At 42.5% G+C, this 21,012-nt stretch overlaps 1 protein-coding gene across 1 annotated transcript in view; it reads left to right on the top strand.

Moving 5' to 3' along the window:
- The window catches only part of CTNNBL1 (catenin beta like 1), a 274,155-nt gene that overhangs the window by 235,188 nt on the left and 17,955 nt on the right, over positions 1 to 21,012 (top strand). The window contains exon 14 of the mRNA XM_029611822.1: positions 9,579 to 9,716. Within this exon, the coding sequence (XP_029467682.1) occupies positions 9,579 to 9,716 (138 nt within the window). The remainder of the gene's footprint in view (positions 1 to 9,578; positions 9,717 to 21,012) is intronic.

The following is a 21,012-nucleotide window of genomic DNA, read 5'->3' as shown; positions in this document are numbered from 1 at the left end:
TCATTCAGACCTGGCCAGAAGAGGAGCTGCTATATGCCTTCCCTCCATGGCCCCTCCTGGGCAGGGTCTTTTGCAGAATCAAACACCACAGGGGATTAGTCCTGCTAGTAGCTCCAGATTGGCCCAAGTGTCCGTGGTATGCGGACATGCGGAGACTGCTAGTGGAGACCTCCCTATGCCTCCCACCGCACAGGGACCTGCTAGAGCAGGGACCAATCCTTCACGGGGATCCTAGTCGATTCTGTCTTACGGTCTGGCCCTTGAGAGGGCTCACCTGATGAAGCGAGGATATTCGGCGGCAGTAATTGCCACCTTTCTCCACGCGCGGAAATTCTCTACGTCCCTAGTGTATGTGCAGGTCTGGAGATTATTTGAGGCTTGGTGCGAGGAACACGGTGTTTCCCCTCAGACAGTCAAAATCCCACTAATTCTGGAATTTTTGCAGGGCGGCTTGAATAAAGGTTTGCCCCTTAACTCCTTGAAGGTCCAGGTAGCGGCTCTCTCCTGTTTCAGGGGCGAGGTGAATGGAATCCCCCTGTCAGCTCATCCAGACATGGCCCATTTTCTGAAAGAGGTGAAGCACCTCCGGCCACACCTTCGGTGGCTGGTTCCCTTGTGGAATCTTAATCTAGTACTGGAGTTTTTGGCAGGGCCCTCCTTTCAGCCACTGTGCAGTCTTCCCTTGCATTTATTAACTCTGAAACTGTGTTCCTGGTAGCTATATGCTCAGCACGTCACATCTCTGAACTACAGGCATTGTCTTGTCGGGAGCCATTCCTCCGGATGACTCCAGGAGCGTTACAACTCTCCTTCTTGCCCAAAGTAATCTCTGAGTTTCATTTGAATCAATCCATTTCGTTGCCATCCCTAGATAAGCACAAGGATGCAGAAGAATACCACCATTTAAACATCAGTAGGCTTTTGGTGCGATATCTGGAAGTTTCAGAACTAGTCTGCAGGACAGATCGCTTGTTCTTCACGGTGGAAGGAGGCAGGGCGAACAGCTTCGCGGGCTACCATAGCTCGTTGGATCAAGAAGGTGGTCAGGAGAGCCTATGTGGAGGCAGGAAAGTCATTACCCTTTCAGGTTAAAGCCCATTCCTCTAGGGCTCAGGGAGTCTCCTGGGCAGAAGCTAGACTGCTGAGCAGTGACGTGGTCCTCCTTACACGCCTGGACATTAAGGCCCGAGAGGACTCAGCCTTTGCAAGGGCAGTGTTAACTGGACAGTGGGCAGCCTCCCACCCCGATCGGGAGTAGCTATTGTGCATCCCATTGGTCCTGAGTCCATCTGGCTGCACACTAGGAAATGGAGAAATTACTTACCTGATAATTTTGTTTTCCTTAGTGTAGACAGATGGACTGAGCATGCTGCCCAAGAATGGTGCCAAGGATTCCCCCATGGAGTGGATATCTATTCCAAGAGATTATGGGTAAGCCATCATCCAGTCCCTAGATCAGGGCATCTGTAATCTTGCTGGGGTTCCGTGTTTGGTTGAGTACAGTTATCTGTTTTTAATAGTTTTTAATCCAAGTTTTTTTTCGATAGTATGTCCACAGTGGTTTTTGAAGAGAATGCTGAAGGCTTGAGGTTCACTGCAGGGGTGTATTTAGGATGGCAGCTTTGAAACCTGACTGAGTCCGTCTGTCTTTATTAAGGAAAATGAAATTATCAGGTAAGTAATTTCTCCAGAACTTTCCCTTTTTAGACCCTGTGGAAAGTCCCAAAACTTTCTCCTCGTATATCCAGAGAGGATCCAAAGCTTCTCCAAAAGTATTTGAAATCCTGGGGGGAATATTAAAATACTAACTCCTTTGCTCTGAAATCCTAGGGGGATCTCTAGCTGCTTTCCAGTGGCTCCTTCAGCCCCACCTAACCCTCTCCTGAGACCCAAGGATGAATCTCATGCTCTTTTCTTTTCCTATATCACCTTCCCTCTCAAGTTCCTCCTTCCCTCTGAAGATCTGGGCATGCTCCTAGGCAATATATACCCCAGATGCCATACCCTCCAAAAGGTTGGGGTGCTCTCAAAGGGAGGAATCAAAAATACCTTACTCCTTCTGCAACCGTTGAATATTCAAATTACAAAGGCAATATTAGTGACAGCTTGGACTTCCTGTCACACCCAAAAAGGGTCATTTCTGTGATTCATGCACTAGAGAAATAGCTAGAATAGTGGTACTTGAGCTGACTCTTGTCACGGTCAGTGAGTTGCTTCAGCCGTGCGTAGACTCTTGAGTCATATGGAATATAATCATTTTTACAATCTTTTTACATTTGAAGTACTAGCTCAGTTTTATTTTGTAATTTTAAAAGTTTTATGGTACAAAAGAGCCACACTAAGATTTCTTGAGCTGCATGTGCCTCCTCAACCTTATTGCTGGGCAATAAGCAGCTATATGCTCACCCTTCTGTCTTACTCTCTCTCACCTCACCCAGCAAAGTTACATTATGGGAGAAAGTTCTTCTGTATAACGAAGTTAGTACGAAGGATTATGATCTCAGCAAGATCAGCCTTATATTGACTGTTGGCAGAAAACTGTCATTTTATTTATAGGGAAATTTTTTTTATGATGATTATTGCTCCTTGCTAAATAGCGGATTCCGTGCAGTGTTCAGTAATGAATTTCTATGAGAAATGGTGATGATCCAAAGGGGTTAAAAACCAGAGCTGTAACTGCCACTGCTGGTATCAGATCACCGGTGTCGTCAGAATTTCTTATTTATTATAATAAACATGTAAAGTTACTGAGAACTCTCACATCAAATTATAAAACACATACCAATTATATCAGGCAAAACCTGTTGAAGGTGACATTTTAAAATGCTCTTAAACTGCATGCAACATTGTGGAGAGTGATACAATATTTCTCAAGTAGGGTCTTACAGATAGTGAAGGTGATCTGTCCAAACGTAATTATGTGATAAGGAAATAGCTCTTGTAGAAGGACCTCTATAGCTCTTGCTTCACTTATATAGAACTCTATCGCTATTTTAGCTTTGCTACTGCATTGCTCATTTTGTAGGGAATAACTGGATTTCTTGCACTTTCACCTTTATAGCTCTCCACACAGAATGCAGGGCTAAATTGATGGAGAAAGAAGCTCATTTGATGTCTTAAATTGCTATAAGTAACGTTGTACAATCCCTATCCCGCATATAGGGCTGACATGCAAAGAGGATTTCTCCTTGCTGAGCAATGCAGATATACGCCCCTGCATTGGCTCTAATGAGGAAATATTACTCTGTCTGTACGGGCCCACCTGTCAGGCAGCCACATAATAAATCATGCAAGGTGCTGGCACCCAGCAGCTTGTGAAGTGCAGGCGTGCGTGAAAGGGGTAAAAAACAGCATGAGTAAGATCCCTCATCATGCAGATTTCTGCTGGCCTCTGGCAATATGCCAGAGAACAGGTAAATGTTGGTCTGAAGCCACATTTTGAACCTTGCTGGAGAGGAGAGGTAATGCTCTACATACACACATTCCATCACTGTCTCTTTCTTCCTCCATTTATGGAAAGAGTAGTGCCCCCTGGAGTCCTTAGCTATGTCATCAAAATGCAATCTTAACACCAAGGAGAAATCACAGAACATGTGCTATCCTTTTAGATAGGCAAGAAGAAATAATAATGGCTAAAGCAGGTTTACAAAATAAATATCCTGGGTTAAAAGGTTTTCTATTGACAAGCTGGCATGACTCAGGCATAACACGTGGGAGATGTCATCTTATGGCACAGATAATGGACTCAACTCTCAGAGGTCAGTAAAAGCTTTACTGAGTATGCACGGGAATTTGCATGTGTGCTGCCGTTCGATGCCCTCAGTCTTTCTTCGAGTTACTGCACAGAAATGTTCTCAGTTTCTCTCCTTTTAGATTTTGTTGGAGCTGATTCTTTGGCTTTATTTTACCTCTGCAGACCCTCAACAAAACTTTTAAATTCTAAAATAAATAAATAAATACATTATATGCTTATGTATATAAGAAAAGAAGATGGAAAAAGTCCAAGAAGACTGTGGTCAGCGATATTAAAGCCTGCATTTGAGTGTGCTGGTATAGATTCATATTCTGTTTGCTCTTGCTGTCTGAGCCCCAGATATGATACCTCCAACTGCTATAGTTGTGGCAGGATGTCCCCAAGGGAACAATGGCACTGTACCTGGACAGCGGAGGTCCTGCAGTTTCAGGTAAGTGTCTGAAGCCATGGTGTGAAGTACAGCAATGGAGCCATTCCTCTCTGAGTGAGGCATCAATGGAATCATAGTGCAAGAAGTTAAGGCGGCATTCCCCCCCCCCCCCCCCCCCCCCCCCCATTAGCTTTGATTCCCAGATCCACTGCAGAAGATTAAGGTGCTGTTTGAGGTGTGGAGAAAGGTTCCAATGAGGCACGGGGGATCCCCTCTGGGACTGTCTCCCTCAGCTTCAATGAAGCCAGCACGCATCAGTACAGAGCTCCAAAAGTGCAGATCTGTCCTTGACTCTGAGGTTGTCTCCTCCATGCAAGTACCATCTTAACTTATGGTGCAGAAGATCCCCATGGTGCTGAGCTATCTGTTCTATCTAATGCTGACACAGACCAGGTTGCCGTCAAGTTCTTTGGCACAGAGCATCTCCTCACACAGCCTTCTAAGGCTGCTGTTTCATCAGAGTGTAGCACTTCAGCGCATAAGCATATGGGTCCTAATATAGCACAGAAAGGTTTCACTGGTGCCATCAGTCAAATCTGTCATGGGCCAGCGATAGATGTTGATGCAACTGGTGCAGAGAATCTCCTAATCTACTGCTTCTGCAGCTATAACTGTAGCCCTGCGTTACTACTTGGCAGCATTGGTAACACTTAGTGAGGCTCAGCCAGTTTGAGTTTCTGAAGAGGATGTCTCTCTGCCATCTTCAGCACAGAGGGACTCTCAGCCTCTGGGAATCCAGCTATTTGAAGTGATGAAGAATTTCTTTGTCTCCTAAGTCCTGAAGAGTGGAGAGGGAGGTTGGAGCCTCTCCTGTCAAAGACAGGAAATATTTCTGCATAATGGGACTATTCAAAGCTTCCCAGAAGATTCCTGTGATTTGGAGAAAGCCTCTTCCCTGAAGTGCTAGTCTCCTCCTCCAGGGAAGTCTTTGTTTACTCCCATAGTCAAGGGAAGAGGAATGTTCCACAGGGATTCTTTCAAATTTCCTGCCAGACTGCTGGAGGCCTCTTCGGCCTCCAGCAGATTTTGTGTGCATTTCGGTGCTTAAGCTTATCAAAGACCTACAGATGAGGATGTAACAAACATCTTGTGGACCAAAAACTTAACCTAAAGTATAGGAACCAGGCCTCCCCAGGGTTTGGGGGGTTCAGTTGCTATATCACTCTGTGGTAGTGCCAGAGTCTGTGTTGAAGCATGCAAAATACACGTGAGCATTTTTACATGCCTCCAGGGAAAGATTCAAATGCATTGAATGCATTTTGGAGAAAAGATCTTACAAGATTCCTTGCTGAGTGCTTAGATCGTGGCTCAGCAGCTGTTGATAACATAATATTTTTATGAGCCATCAGACCCAGAGCAGACAGACTTCTGTAGAGTAGTGGAAGACGTAGAGTATGTATTTGATCCACTCTGCATATGAAGTTTTTGATACTGTGACCAGAACTTTGGCTGCTTCCATTAGGGCTAGAAGGCTTGTGTGGTTGAGCCATTGGCTTTTGTGAAGATGTATATGACAATCTGGTAGAAGTTCCCCATACCGAGGACAACTTTTTTGTCATTAGGATGTAGAAGATGGTGACTTTGATTAAGACGTGTAAGTCCACTCTGTACTCATAGTCAAGTGACTGGGGAAGTCAACCAGCTTCCACTCAACAGCAGTTCTTTTCCTATAAATGCCCATTCTTCCTGTTCTTCCACTCTTCAGTGTCAGCGAGTCCGCTCCCGCCCAAGTCTTCAGCAACAGAAGCTGCCCTCTAGAGGTAGGCAGAGGAAAAAGTGTTGGCTGAAGGCTTAACAGCAGTTCAGCCTAAGCTGGAACCTGTTTGATACCCTTGAAGCCTGCCTCCCCATGGGGGGAAGGAGTCTGTTCTTCTTTCCGGAATGGATTTGTTACTGATGTGTCATGAAAACTGTGAAGTGTGGCTATTGATTAAATTACTGTCTTCAGTTCTGAAACCTTTCAATCTGCCCAGCTGAAGGTGGGAGTTGCTCCTTCAACAGAAAGTGACTAAGTTGATCTATACACAAGAGTGTGGCCAAAGGTTCTATTTCCAATATTTATAATCCCCAAGAAGGCAGGGGGATTGAGGCCTATCCTGAACTTGTGAATACTGAGCAAATTGTTGATTTGGGAGAGGTTGAAGTGATTGGAAACATTGTTACCAGAACCTCGGTATATAAAAAAATGTTAAATAAATAAATAAATAAATAAATAAACTCCCTTCAGTTGATTCTTCCCTTCATTTAACTGAGGGGACTGGATGTGCACTGCATTTGAGAGATGCTTTTGTGTACATTCTCATTCACCCTCTCTATTAGAAATTCTTCAGGTTTGTGATGGACATGTAATACTAATACAAGTTCTTCCTTTTGGCCTCTCAGCATTCCCAGTATTGTTTACAAAATGTCTTTTGGTAATGGCCACAAAGCTTCATTGGCAGGGAATCTACATATTCCCATCCCTGGATAATTGATTGGTGAGAGGTCCATCTCAGACAGGAGTTCTGGAGTCTCTCAACAGTCCTCTCCAATCCGTGGGCTTCCTGATCAACTTAAAGTTCAACTTGGTCCTTTCTCAAAAGATTTAGTTCATAGATGGACTTGCTCTGGAAGAAGATGTATCTGCTTGTCGAAAGAGCCGCATTGTGATGGACCTAGTAAGGTCTTTTTCTACACTACTTTAGACTCCAGAGGACTAGGTCTAGGGCATTCTCCTCTGCTTTGCCAGTGGGGCTTAGGGCTGAAGAAGAAGTGTTAGTTTTTAGAAAGCAGTTGAAGAACATCCTATATAAGGAAGCGTTTGAGTAACTTGCCAGTTTGTAAATTTTTCTTATGTTTGTATTTTAAAACTGTTTTATTTTACTCTGCTCTGAACTCCATGCTGTTGGAAGTTGTGGAGCATGCTTTTTAAATAAAATAAATTATTGGTTTTAAGCCGATCACAATTAAAACATCCTTAAAATACACAGAACTTATAATACAAACATAACCAACATTCATTGACCCTCTTCTGATGCAACTTTGATTTAATTTCAGATCCTTCGAAGCAGATTATATTCAGGTACTGTAGGTGTTTCCCTATCCCAAGTGGGCTCACAGACTTTTTGTACCTGAGACAATGGAGGGTGAAGTGACTTGCTCAAGGTCACAAGGAACTTCAGCAGGATTTAAACCCTGGTTCTAATTGTTAGGCTATGCCTCCCCCCAATGATGGCCTGGACACAACACGTGTGGTAATCATATCTCATCTGTCTTTCAGTCCAGTCTCTGAGTCCATTGGGAATGTCTATGACTCTCATTGAGCAGGAAGGTGCAGACTCTGCCATCTGAACCTACCATCGCTGGCTCTCACTGCATGGATGTTGATCATCCAGTAGTCCCCTCCTTGCTCCTACCTAACGACGTGAAGGACGTGCTGATTTCAGCTAGAAATCCTACAGCCAGAAAATTCTAATTTGTCAGTGGGAAGAGGTTCCCAACATGGTTTGGGACCAGCCAACTGAATTCCTTCTCCTGTGGCTGAGGGACTTGCTTCATCATCTGTTCTTCTTCTTGACCTCAGCCTTAACACCTCTTTAATCAATGTTCATCTCAGTGCTATTGCAGTTTATCATCAGTAGATGCAGGGGGCTCAAGTTTCTCTTCACCCTTTAATATCAAAATTCATGAAATATCTGAAGCACTCTAAACTTGGGATCTTAGTGTAATTCTAGTTCAACTCATAAAACCTCTCTTTGAACCTCTGAAGTCTGTAGACTTAACATTTTCTCACCTGGAAAGTATTGTTTCTCATGGCCATTACTTTAGTACGAAGAATAAGTGAATTACAGGCTCTGATTTCATATTCACTTTACCTGCAGTATTTTCACCCCAGAGTTGTTTTGTCACTGAAGTTCCTTCCAAAGGTATTATCTGCATTTCAGTTAACCATGCTATTGTGCTGTGTACTTTTCTTTTCAAAATGGTATGCACACAGAGGAGAATGGGCTCTTTACTCCTTGGGTTGTAAGAACCATAGTATATTACTTGAGAAGGAATTAACATCACAGTCAAGCTTCTCACTAGTTCATGTTCTTCACTCCAAATATGTTGGGAAGGGCAGTCAACAAAAGAACGCTGTCTAATTAGCTAGTGGACTGTATAGTGCTCTGTTATATGCTGGTGGGCTTACAGACTCTGTTAAGGTTCATCATGTGAGAGCCATGGCAGTTTGTGGTTCATTGCAGGGCCAGTTCCATTAAAGATATTTGCAAAGCTGCAACTCGGTCATTAAGGCACACCTTCATGTTCCAGGTCTCTCTGAATGACATGTCATGAAGACACTAATTTTGGAAAGCAGTTTTGCACACTGTTCATCCAGTAGTCCTACTCTCCAGTGGTGGGGTCTAGGTTGCTTTTCAGTAGTTGTGCTGCTTTTCAACCCTTAGCTTGTGATTCTCTACATGTTATGGCTGATTCATGTCTTGCATGTCGAAGGAGGAAACCAGTTTGCTTACCTGTAAACAGGGCCTCCCCATAATCAGCAGGAAAAATCAGCCATTATTAATATCCCCTGGGCACCTTGGATAGTTGGTTACTTTGCTAAAGCTTAAATCCTGGAAGAGACTCAGAGTCTCGTGAGGCAGTGGATGCACATGGGAATGAGAGCTGGGTCTGTATCATCACTGTCAGATGACATCACCCACATATAATGGCTGATTCATCCTGCTGTCTGTGATGAAAATCTGTTTACAGCCAAGCAAACTTGCTTTCTGAATTTTTTTTTTGCTCAGAATGTATAAATGTGTGTCACAAAACCCAGAAATAGAGTTGCAATTTATTACACTGTATTTGGCAATCTCTTCACTTTTTATCTTTGCGTTTATAACTATGTTGTTTGTGGCATCTGTGTTTTTATTTTTTTTTTAATCAAATTTTCCTTGTATTATAATATATGCTTTTGTTAGTTCAAAAAAACAAATCATAGTTTGAAAGAAACAGATACTGAAAAGATGGTGATTTTGTTTTACAACAGGACTGAGATAATGGTAGGCCAGTGTGTTTAGTGAGGAAGGGAGATGCCCTGCCAACTGACCATACAATAGTTGTTTTATTCATATAGGATTTTAATTTCCTATCTGTGAGTTTCCAACATCACTTAAAAAAAACCAACCCAAACACCCCCCCCCCCCCCCAAACATGCAGATTGAGAGATTTGCCTTCATAATGGTGTACCCCACTGGCATTTTTTGGGATTTCAAAAACTCACTAATCGCATGGGTCATTGAAAGCTCAAAATAATTGTGAGCATGGAGGACCACACTGAAGGCATGGCATCAGAGATCATAGGAAGGAGAAGTGTGCCAATGATAAATCCTCATCCCTGCCTTTCTTTTTAATAACACTCGTTCCCAGGATATGGTGCGTCGTGGTGAGATAATCGATGATGAGATAGAGGATGAATTCTACCTTCGTCGTCTAGATGCCGGACTGTTTGTACTACAGCTTATCTGCTACATCATGGCAGAAATCAGCACTGCCAGCATCTCTCAGGTAACTAGATAGACAGCTGGGTGACCTGCAAAGCGGATTGGGTTTGTGAGGTCACACATCACCTGACAGTCAGAGAATGGAAATTCTCCAGTAATTCCAATATTACAAACATAGACTAGAAATACTTATGATGTTGCTCTTAACAGAACCGTAACGTTGCAGCATGTCATTAGCATATTAATTACAGTACATGTGTAATGAATTAAAATGGTCAAAGCTGTATAAGTAGCTGTTTTTGACAGCCAGTATCCCTTTGTTACTTAAATACAATTATTCAAAGTTATTAAAACACGAGCAGATTGTGAGATATAATAATAAGAGAACCTTGTGAGACTGAGGTACTGGGCATCTAAGTAGCAGATGAAACTGAATGTGGACAAGTGCAAAGTGATGCATATAGAAGGAAAAAAAGTCCTAACTCTGTACATAATGACCGATTCCATATTAGGTGTCACCACACAGCAAAATACATCTTGGAATCCTTGCAGAAAACACATTGAAGGCCTCAACTCAGTGTATGGCAGCAGTCAGAAAAGCAAATAGAATGTTTGGAATTTTTTGAAAGGAATATGAAAAACTAGGAATATAATAATGTCTCAGTATCAATCTGTGACTTGACCACACCTGTAGCGTAGATGTATTTTTATATTCAGTGCATGCCTTTTCATTGGTAGCTCAAGGTGAGTTATATTCAGGTATTGTAGGTATGTCTCTGTCCCAGAGGGCTTACAAACTGAGGGGGTCCTTTACTAAGTATTTTTCCTCTAGACACAGAAAGGGAGAAAACCTTTAGTAAATAGGCCCCTAAGTTTGTACTGAAGCACTGGAGAGTGAAATGATGTGCCCTAGTTCACAAGGAGCATTAGCAGGATTTAAATCCTGGCTTTCAGCCTGCTGTTTGAACTACTGGGCTACTCTTGCTGCAGTTCTGGTAGTGTCATCTCAAGGAAGATGTAGCAGTACTAGAAAAAAATCAAAAAATGGCAACAAAAATAGTAAGGAGATGGAACAGCTCCCTTACAGGTTTAGGGCTCTTCAGCTTAGAGAAGACATGACTGAAAAGGGGGATATGTTAGAGGTTTACAAAATCATGAGTGATATAGAAAAATAGGGAACAGTTGTTTACTCTATCAAACAATACTATGTCTAGAGGACATTCCATGAAACTAAATTGTAGCAGATTTAAATCAAATTTTGAAACGTATATTTTCAGTGAATGCACAACTAAGCTGTGGAATTTGTTGCCAGAGAATGTGATTAAGGCCAGTAGTACAGATGAGATTTTAAAAACAATTTAGACAAGTTTCTGGAGGACAGGCCCAGCCCCATAAACAACTATTAGCCAAATAGAACTGAGTTTCTCCATTTCATATTTCTGGGATTGAACAATTGGGAATGAACTCAATGCATAGTAAAGCTATGGAATTTGTTGGAGGAAGATGTGTTCAAGGCATTGGTTCCCAATACCAACAATTATTAGTAGGCGGTTTTGAGGAAACCTACCTCTTACCCCTCATCAAGGAACTGGATCTCCTCTTGGAGATCTGCCAGATACTTCCTGATGACCCAGATTGGCTACTGTTAGAGATGGAATGCTGGCTCGATGGACCTTTGGTCTGACACAGCAAAACACATGTTCTTATGTTGGAATTTCCTGTAAAGATCTACTGAATATTTCCTAATGACCCAGGTTGGCTACTGTTTGTGAAAAGATGCTGAGCTTGATGGCTATTGGTCTATCCCAGCATCATACCTGATATGTTTGACTGTTCTTAAAAACCTGGCTCTTTAAATGATTGGATAAGAATTAATCATAGGTAAATTGGTCTTTTATGGGATTTAGGAGACAATTATGTGATGATCATTGGCTGATTTTTATTTCTGGCTTTTAAACTTGTGGGTTGGAATCTGTGATAAGGGGTCCGGGTTAGTATTTAATTAGGTATCCTGAGGGTGGAATTGAAGTCTTTTGGGTGGATGGTTGATTTTATTTATGCTAGGTTTTCTTGCTTGTCAATATTATATTGATATATATATATATATATGCAGATTTCTTTTTCGTTGACTCCATCTTGTATAAGTGGTGGTCTTCTTCTGCTAATATAAAAAAAATTAATACATAAAATAATGTTCTTAGTCAAGCAACAAAATGCCAATAGACACATTGGTTCCACACAAAAGAAGCTATGCTGGAGGTTATGGTATTTTGTTGTTGACTTGGACTTTATAAATAGAGGATATGATGCATTAGCTTTCAAGAAGAAAGAAGTTATTTTCTCAGATGCTTGGCTGCTGAGGAAACACGTAAAGAATAAACCTGAGAGGACCCAGAAATTAATATACAAGAATATCTCCATACAGACTTGGTGAAAAGACATAACCAGCAATTTGTCTGAATGCATTATAGTACAGTCACTAATGTAAAAAAAAGTGATCATATGTGAAAAATTCTGAAAGGTCTGTTTGCTACCTTTCAAGGTAGATGTGCTACCCTTTAGTTATTACACTTTCCTGCTGCATAGATCGTCTATGTAAATGTTTTAAATTATTTATTTTGTGTACAGGACTGTTTATAGGTGCTAAGCTGTTTATTTTCAGTTATCACTATTCGAGCTGTGTGTATGTCTAGATGTGCCTACATAATGTGCATGTGCTGATGTTATTTGTTTAAGTGTGTGTATATAACTTAACGACGGTATAGAAAAGATTTTAAATAAATAAATAAACACATATAGGCAAACACATGTTAAATTAAATCCTTTACATATATACCCAAATCAGTGAATATGCAGACTCTCAAAATATAAATACAGAAAAAATATTGCACAAAAGATTTTTAAAATTCTTTTACAAAATATCACTTTTATTAATTTATTAAATAACAATGCATAAATTGCAAGTCGGTGTGTGTGTGTGGGTGTGTCTGTGAGTATGTGTGTGTGTGTGTATATATATATATATATATATATATATATATATATATATATATATATATACTAGCCGTTAAGCCCGTAACAACGGGCTACATTAACATTTTTTTTCAGTCCATTTCCTTATCCCTCATTCTCCCCTCCCTCACCTCATTCTCCCTCACCCTCTAGTCTCCCTCCCCCTCCCCTCACTCTCCTCCCCCCCCTCCCTCCCCCTCCCCTCACTCTCTCCTCCCCTCTCCCCTCCCCCTCCCCCCCTCAGTCACTTTCTCCTCCCTCCCCTCAGTCAGTCCCTCTCTCCTCCCTCCCCCCTCCCCTCAGTCACTTCCTCCTCCCTCCCCTCATTCACAACCCCTTCGGATGGCGCAGACGGAAGATCTCAGGGGGAAGTCCCTCGCTCACCGCCGCAGCCGCCGTTACTGCTCGTGCTCCTCGCCGCGCCATTTTGGTTACTGGCAAGCTCTGACCGACATGCTGCCCGCACATGCGCGGTAGAGTTGCTCTCTACTGCGCATTTGCAACACGTCGTTCAAGCTTCATTTATCTAGTAGATTATGCCTTGGGGAGTTTAGTGCCACTGTATTGTTTGCCATATCCACAGTATAAAATACCGACAGTACCTGAAATAATCTGCTTTGAAGTGCCTGGAAGGCATAATATACATCAAATAAATACTAGCCGTTAAGCCCGTAACAATGGGCTACATTAACATTTTTTTTCAGTTCATTTCCTTATCCCTCATTCTCCCCTCCCTCCCCTCATTCTCCCCTCCCTCACCCTCTAGTCTCCCTCCTTCCTCCCTCTCCCCTCATTCTCCTCCCTCCCCTCACTCTCTTCCCCTCTCCCCTTCCCCTCCCTCCCCTCAATCACTCTCCTCCCTCCTCCCCCTCCCCCCAGTCACTCTCTCTCTCCTCCCCCCCCTCCCCTCAGTCACTTCTTCCTCCCTCCCCTCATTCACAACCCCTTCGGATGGCGCAGACGGAAGATCTCCGGGGGAGGGTCCCTCCCTCCCTCGCACGCGCCGCCGTTACTGCTCGTGCTCCTCGCCGCGCCATTTTGGTTACTGGCAAGCTCTGACCGACGTGCTGCCCGCACATGTGCGGTAGAGTTGCTTTCTATTGCGCATTTGCAGCACGTCGGTCAAGCTTCATTTATCTAGTAGGTGTGTGTGCGTGCGTGCGTGCGTGCCCACACACACCTACCGACTATATATACTGACTAACAAAAGTCAGATTTGTGTGAATTACAAATGACACTTACACAAATTGTTCCAGACAGTATGTTTATTGCAAACCAGTATGCTCTTAAAGTAAATTTTCCAAGTCACAATTTATTATTTCTCTGCATTTTTTGTAAAATTAAATTAAAAACTGAAAAATGCTGCTTGCATAAGAATTAAACTCTTTCAAACTAGTACTTGGTAGAACCACCTTTTGCTGCAATACCTGCTTTAAGTCTGTTGGGGTAAGTTTATACCAGCTTTGCACACTGTTTGGGAACGATTTGTGCCCATTCTTCCTGGCAGATTTGCTCCAGGTTGTTCAGATGACACCTATGGACTGCAATTTTCAAATAATGTCAGATTCTTGCTTAGATTGCAATCTGGATTTTGACTTGGCCATTGTAGAATATTCACCTTTTTGTTGCTTTGGCCTTGTGCTTGAGATCATTGGGGTAGATTTTAAAAGGAGCGCGTCCATGTGCTCACGTGCTACCCGGTGCGCACACATGGACATGCGATTTTATAACATGCGCGCGCATGTTATAAAATCAGGGGTCGCCGCGCGCAAGGGCATGCACAATTATGCACCTTGCACGCGCCGAGCCACACTGCCTTCCCCCGTTCCTTCCCCCCTAGCCTGACCTTCCCACACCTTCCCCTAACCCTCCCCCCCCCCCCCCCCCCCCCCGACCTTTGTCTTACCTTTTGTGCCTGCCGGCAGCCTGCCGGTACATGATCCTCCAACATAGCAGAAAATGGCTGCTGTGTCTGAGGCCTCTGGCCCCGTCCCGGACCGCCCCTTTAGTAAAGCCCCAGGACTTAGACGCTTCCTGGGGCTTTACGCGCGTCCCCAGGCCTTTATAAAATAGGCCCAGCGTGCGTAGGGCTTTTAAAATCCGGCCCATTATGCTGCTGAAAGGTGAACTTTCTCCCAAGTTTTAGTTTTTTAGTAGACTGAAGCAGGTTGTCTTGCAGTATCTCCCTGTATGTAGCACCCTCTATCCTTCAATTTTAACAAGATGCCTAGTCCCCACTGAGGAAAAGCATCCCCACATGATGCTGCCACCCCCATACTTTACTGTTGGGATGGGGTTTGCTGAGAAATGGGTAGTGTTAGGTTTGCACCACACATAGCATTTTGAATTTTGGCCAAAGAGCTCCATTTTTGTCTCATCTGACAAAACCTTATCCCACATTTTAACTTGGTCAGGCTGATGCTTTCTGGAAAACTCCAGATGTGTTTTGATGTGGTTTTTCTTCAGTAATGGCTTCTTTCTAGCCACCTTCCCATGCAGACCAGTTGTATGCAGAGCTCTTGATATGGTTGACTGGTGCACCTCCATTCCAGTCTCAGTCACTGAACTCTGTAGCTCCTTCAAAGTGATTGTTGGCCTCTCTGTGGCTTCCCTCACAAGTCTCCTTCTTGCTCTGATGCTGAGTTTTGGGGAGTGGCCTTGTCTAGGCAGTGTCTGGGTGGTATGATACAGCTTCCATTTCCTCACAATTGATCAAACAGTGCTCACTGGGATATCCAAGCACTTGGATATTTTGTAGCCTTTTCCTATCTTATTTATTTATTTATTTATTTTTTATTTTTATATACCGATGTTCCTGTAAAGTATACATATCACACCGGTTTACAAGGAAGAAACTGTCGCCTCGTTGGCGGTTTACATTGAAACATTTAACAATTAACAACAACATGAAGGCGCAAAGAGGAACTAAGTGGTGCTTACAGTGAACATTCATGATTATATAAATATCAATGACGAACTCTTCAGGAACTTATGTACAGAAAGGGCTGGGGGACGACGACTATGCTGATAATGTCATTCTTCCTGCTTTTAGCTCTCTGGGAATGCTTGTGTGAAGAACCAAGTCTTAAGTTTCTTTTTGAAAATACTATGGCAAGGTTCAAGTCGAAGGTCTGGGGGTATCGAGTTCCAGAGTGTAGGGCCCGCTGTGGATAGTGCGCGTTTCCTCAGGGAGGTTTTTGCCGGCTGGGTGATTAGCATGTTCTTGTATGCACTTCTAGTCGGTTTCTTGGAGGTGTGTAGCTGCAGTTTAAAAGTTAAGTTGAGAGGAGAGATGTTCTGTAGGGCCTTGTGTATCATCATAATAGTTTTAAAGTGAATCCTGTATTTAATCGGAAGCCAATGGAGATGCTGGAGGATTGGGGTGATATGATCCCTTTTTTTGGCGTTTGTGAGTATTCTGGCCGTGGCGTTCAGGACCATCTGAAGTGGTTTGGTGGTGCAAGCGGGAAGGCCCAGAAGGAGAGAATTGCAGTAGTCCAGTTTCGGGAGTATGATTGATTGTAGCACCATGCGGAAGTCTCTGTAGAGTAGAAGAGGCTTTAGTTTCTTTAATACTTGTAATTTAAAGAAACATTCTTTTGTGGTGTTATTTACGAACTTGTTGAGGCTGAGTCTGTTGTCTAGAAGTACACCCAGGTCTCTTACTTGAGGCGAAGTTAGGTTCATGGAGGTGTCATGACTTTGGCTGGCAGTTGGAGAGGTGGGTGGGACATAATTTTCTCGTGCAATAAGGAGGATTTCGGTTTTGTTTGTGTTTAAAACCAAGTTGAGGCTGGCGAGTAGGTTGTTGATTGCTGAGAAGCAATTATTCCAATATGACATAATTTTGTGTAGAGATTCCGCTATAGGGATGAGAATTTGTATGTCATCCGCGTATAGGAAGTGTATAAGATTGAGGTTGGTAAGTAAATGACAGAGCGGGAGAAGATAGATATTGAAAAGAGTGGGTGAAAGGGATGATCCTTGCGGTACCCCCATCTTGGATTCAATGGGGTGGGACTCTTTACTGTTTATCTTGACCTTATAATATCTGTTCTCGAGAAACGATTTGAACCAGTTGAATGCTGCTCCTGTGATGCCAATGTTGGTGAGACGATGGAGGAGGCACGTGTGGTTTGGCAATGATGTTAGGGATCGAACTCAGCAGGTTGGAAGGAATGTGATCTAAAGGATGAGACGATGGTTTTATCTTCTTAAGGATGTTCTCTATTTCTAAGGTGGACGTGGGCTCGAAGGAGTCGAGCGCTGCTGGGGTTGTGTTGGGTTGTTGGACGGTTGGGTGCGATGATTGAGTGCTGTGGTTGAGTAATTTGGGAGCGGAGATGGCCCTTTGAGGGGGGCGACGAGTGAGGTGATTTTTTTGTCGAAGAAGTCTGCCAGTTCGTTGGCTTTGTTGAGAGCTTGTTCATCTGGTATGATGGGCGTGGATGGTTTAGTGAGGGCTGATACATAAGAGAAAAGGGCTCTTGAGTCGAATATGAAGTGGTGTATCTTTTTGGAGAAAAATTCTTTTTTTGTTTTGTTGATTTCGTTTCTATATGAGTTAAGGCACGATTTGTAGGTAAGGAGGGTTGTTGTAGATGGGTTTTTCCGCCATTTGTGTTCCTTACATCTGAGCTCCTGCTTATGTGACTTCAGCTCCGGGGTGAACCAAGGTTTCCTGTTGTCTTTGTCTGGATTAAGAGATTTTGTCGTCATGGGGCACGCTTGATCTGCAACCTTGTTGGTGATGTTGATCCATGACGACGTGGCTGAGTTGGCGTCAGAGAGGTCCAGATGCACTAGTTCCTTCGCCAGATGTTCGCTGAGGCGATCTCCTGAGCACTGTTTCCTGATGGATATTCTAATTGATTGTGCATGTCTATACCTTTATCTTTAATTTCCTTAGAATGCTCTTTGACTTTCATTTTCACAGCTTTCTTTCAGATTCAGTCTTACTAATGGTACTGGAATTAGGGGGGGGGGGGTTATCCAAAAGCTGACCTTTTTAATGATTCACAGGTAGTGGCCAATTGTAAGCCAGTTGTGAGGGCAATATCTTTCATCTGTGTAAACTTGGAGCTTCCACTACACAGGGGTTGAATACTTATGCAAGCAGCTTTTTTTTTTTTTTTTTTTTTGTTTTTACATTTTATTTTACAAAAAATGCAGAGAAATAATGAATTGTGACCTGGAAAATTTACTTTAAAAGCATACTGGTTTGCAATAAACATACTGCCTGGAATAATCTGTGTGTCATTTGTAATCCATACAAATCTGCTGACTTTTTAGGGGTTGAATACTTTTGCAAGCTACCATAGCTTGAAATGAGATGTGTTCTACTGCTACTTTTACTTGTCTGGATTCTGTATAAGTTGTATTTTAGAATATGCAATGAATTTAAATAGCTGGAAGCTTAAGATGCTGGTCATCCATGTCATTTGTCATAGGAAAATGTATGATCTGATAATTTGGATATGTATGTTGACTTTCATCAAAACAGATAACAGTAGATATTGGCAGATAAGGATCAATTGGAACATCCAGTCTGACTAAGTTGCCTTTCTGATTCTCTACCCCTTTGGGTAGATAAACATGTAAATTAAGAACATAAGAAATTGCCATGCTGGGTCAGTCCAAGGGTCCAAGCCAGCATCCTGTTTCCAACAGAGGCCAAACCAGGCCACAAGAACCTGGCAATTACCCAAACACTAAGAAGATCCCATGCTACTGATGCAATTAATAGCAGTGGCTATTCGCTAAGTAAACTTGATTAATAGCCGTTAATGGACTTCTCTTCCAAGAATTTATCCAAACCTTTTTTGAACCCATCTACACTAACTGCACTAACCACATCCTCTGGCAGCAAATTCCAGAGCTTTATTGTGTGTTGAGTGAAAAATAATTTTCTCCGATTAGTCTTAAATGTGCTACCTGCTAACTTCATGGAATGCCCTCTAGTCCTTCTATTATTCGAAAGTGTAAATAACTGAGTCACATCTACTCATTCAAGACCTCTCATGATCTTAAAGACCTGTATCATATCCCCCCTCAGCCATCTCTTCTCTAAGCTGAACAGCCCTAACCTCTTCAGCCTTTCCTCACAGCAGCGCTGTTCCATCTCCTTTATCATTTTGGTTGCCCTTCTCTGTACCTTCTCCATCGCAACAATATCTTTTTCGAGATGCGGCAACCAGAATTGTACACAGTATTCAAGGTGCGGTCACCCCATGGAGCGATATAGAGGCATTATGACATTTTCTGCTTTATTAACCATTCCCTTCCTAATAATTCTTAACATTGTTTGCTTTTTTTGACTGCTGCTGCACACTGAGCCGACAATTTTAAAGTATTATCCACTCTGATGCCTAGATCTTTTTCCTGGGTGGTAGCTCCTAATATGGAACCTAACATCATGTAACTACAGCAAGGGTTATTTTTTCCTATATGCAACACCTTGCACTTGTCCACATTAAATTTCATCTGCCATAAACCAATATCAACTTCAGCAGCCCACCCCCTATGCCTTTTTATGTGATTTCTCAGCCCTATTTCTACCACTGCCCTCTCTGTCTGTCTCAAGCATGTTCAAACTCTATTGCAGTGCTTCCTGTACTGGTAGGCTATTCCAGGCCTTGTCATCTTCCTCTCTGGCTCTTACAAGTCCCATACTTAATCCAACATCCAAGCCCCATCCCATGTCTTGCCACTAGGCTTTAAAATAATCTAGCCATCAAAACTAGTGAGGCTGTGTCCGAACCTTCCAACCATCCCATATTCATCGATGTTAGGTTATAACAACCATTCTGTTCATGTTATCTCAGCCTTCTTGGAAACTTAATGCAGTCGTATCACTACTTTCTGCACATTGGCTTGTATTTTCCCCTCTTTGGCCCTCTAGAGTTCTATATAACAGAGCAAAAACATAAATCCCCTCCCTCATTTCTTTTCCTCTTTACTTCCCATTGCATGCTTAAATTCTGTTGTGGACTTGGTCACCACTACCGCTGCTGTACACTATTTCAGGCATCTGCCACCTGCTTGGTAAAGAAGTATTTTTTCATTTTCCTTTAAACCTTCCTCCTTGGAAATTCATATTATGACCCCCTCGTCCTTTAGGCTTCTTTTCTGTAAAAAATGTATCTGCCTTGCCTTTTATGTAAGTTTGTCAAATATTTGACTTTCTACCATGTCCACCCTATCTTTTCTTTCCTCCACTGAGTACATTATAAGTGTTTCAGATCTGTGTTAAGGTTTTTTCCTTTGAATAGCCCTTTTCTCCACCACATCCATCTTCTCAATGTTCTTGTGAAGGTGTGTCCTTCATGCAGTACCGAAAGGTGACTCCCAATAGTGACTTGTACAAGGGCAACAGTACTCTTTTTAAATATTCAACCGAGCTTTCTTAGTCGCTGAATTACATTGATGGGCTATGTTATATGAGATGGTTATTTCTAAACCTTTCTTGCTGGACAGTTTCCAGTTCCTGTCCTAATTGGTATATGGGTAATAGATCTTTGCAACCCCAATGCATGATTTTATATGTTTAGCATCAAAGCTCATTCTTTAGACCTTTAATAATTCTTTCAGGTTGGTTTGTTTTTTTTCGGTTTCCTTTTCATTTCTCATCCTTCTGTTGTCTGTACAGGTTTTTGTATCCTCTGCAAACGAGCACATTTTTTCTCAAGTTCTTTAAGAGTGTCACCAATAAAGATATGGAAAAGAACTGGTTCCATTACTAAGCCCTAGTCTATCCCATTAGTCACTTTGCAGCAATGTGGTGGATTACATTTACCACAATTCTGAGAATTTATTGCTCGATGAGTTCCTTACCCAGTCATTTCTATGCTATGCCCAAAACTATCCAGCTTGTTTACCAATCTTCTCTGAGTTCTTTAATGAGGTGACTTCAGTAAGGTTTCTGACACAGTTCCACAATCAGGTTGACAGGATCTTCACTTTGTGAAACCATGTTGTCTACTTATTTCTAGGTGCTGCACTTTCTATATTTATTTATATTGTTATAAGTTGTTCTACCTCCTGAAGTTAGACAAATGGGTCTGGAGTTGCATACTGCCTCATTGTTGCCACTTTTGTGTAGCAGGACTACACCTGTTCTCTTCCTGTCCCTTGGAACCTACCGTGTCATCAAGATCCCAGTAAGCTCTGCAAATCAATTTTTGAAGTATACAGTATGTGCTGCCATCTCTGGGATGGATTGCTGGGAAGCACATTATTGGTGCATTTATTGGTACACATTATTGGTGCTTTTATTGACGTTCAGAAAAAAACTCAAGACTTGGCTGTTTCAACAAGCCTTCCCTTAATCTAGGCCCATCCCAGCTATA

Source organism: Rhinatrema bivittatum, chromosome 8 (assembly GCF_901001135.1).
Source record: "Rhinatrema bivittatum chromosome 8, aRhiBiv1.1, whole genome shotgun sequence".
Taxonomy (NCBI): Eukaryota; Metazoa; Chordata; class Amphibia; order Gymnophiona; family Rhinatrematidae; genus Rhinatrema; species Rhinatrema bivittatum.
This window is presented reverse-complemented; position numbering and strand designations above follow the sequence as displayed.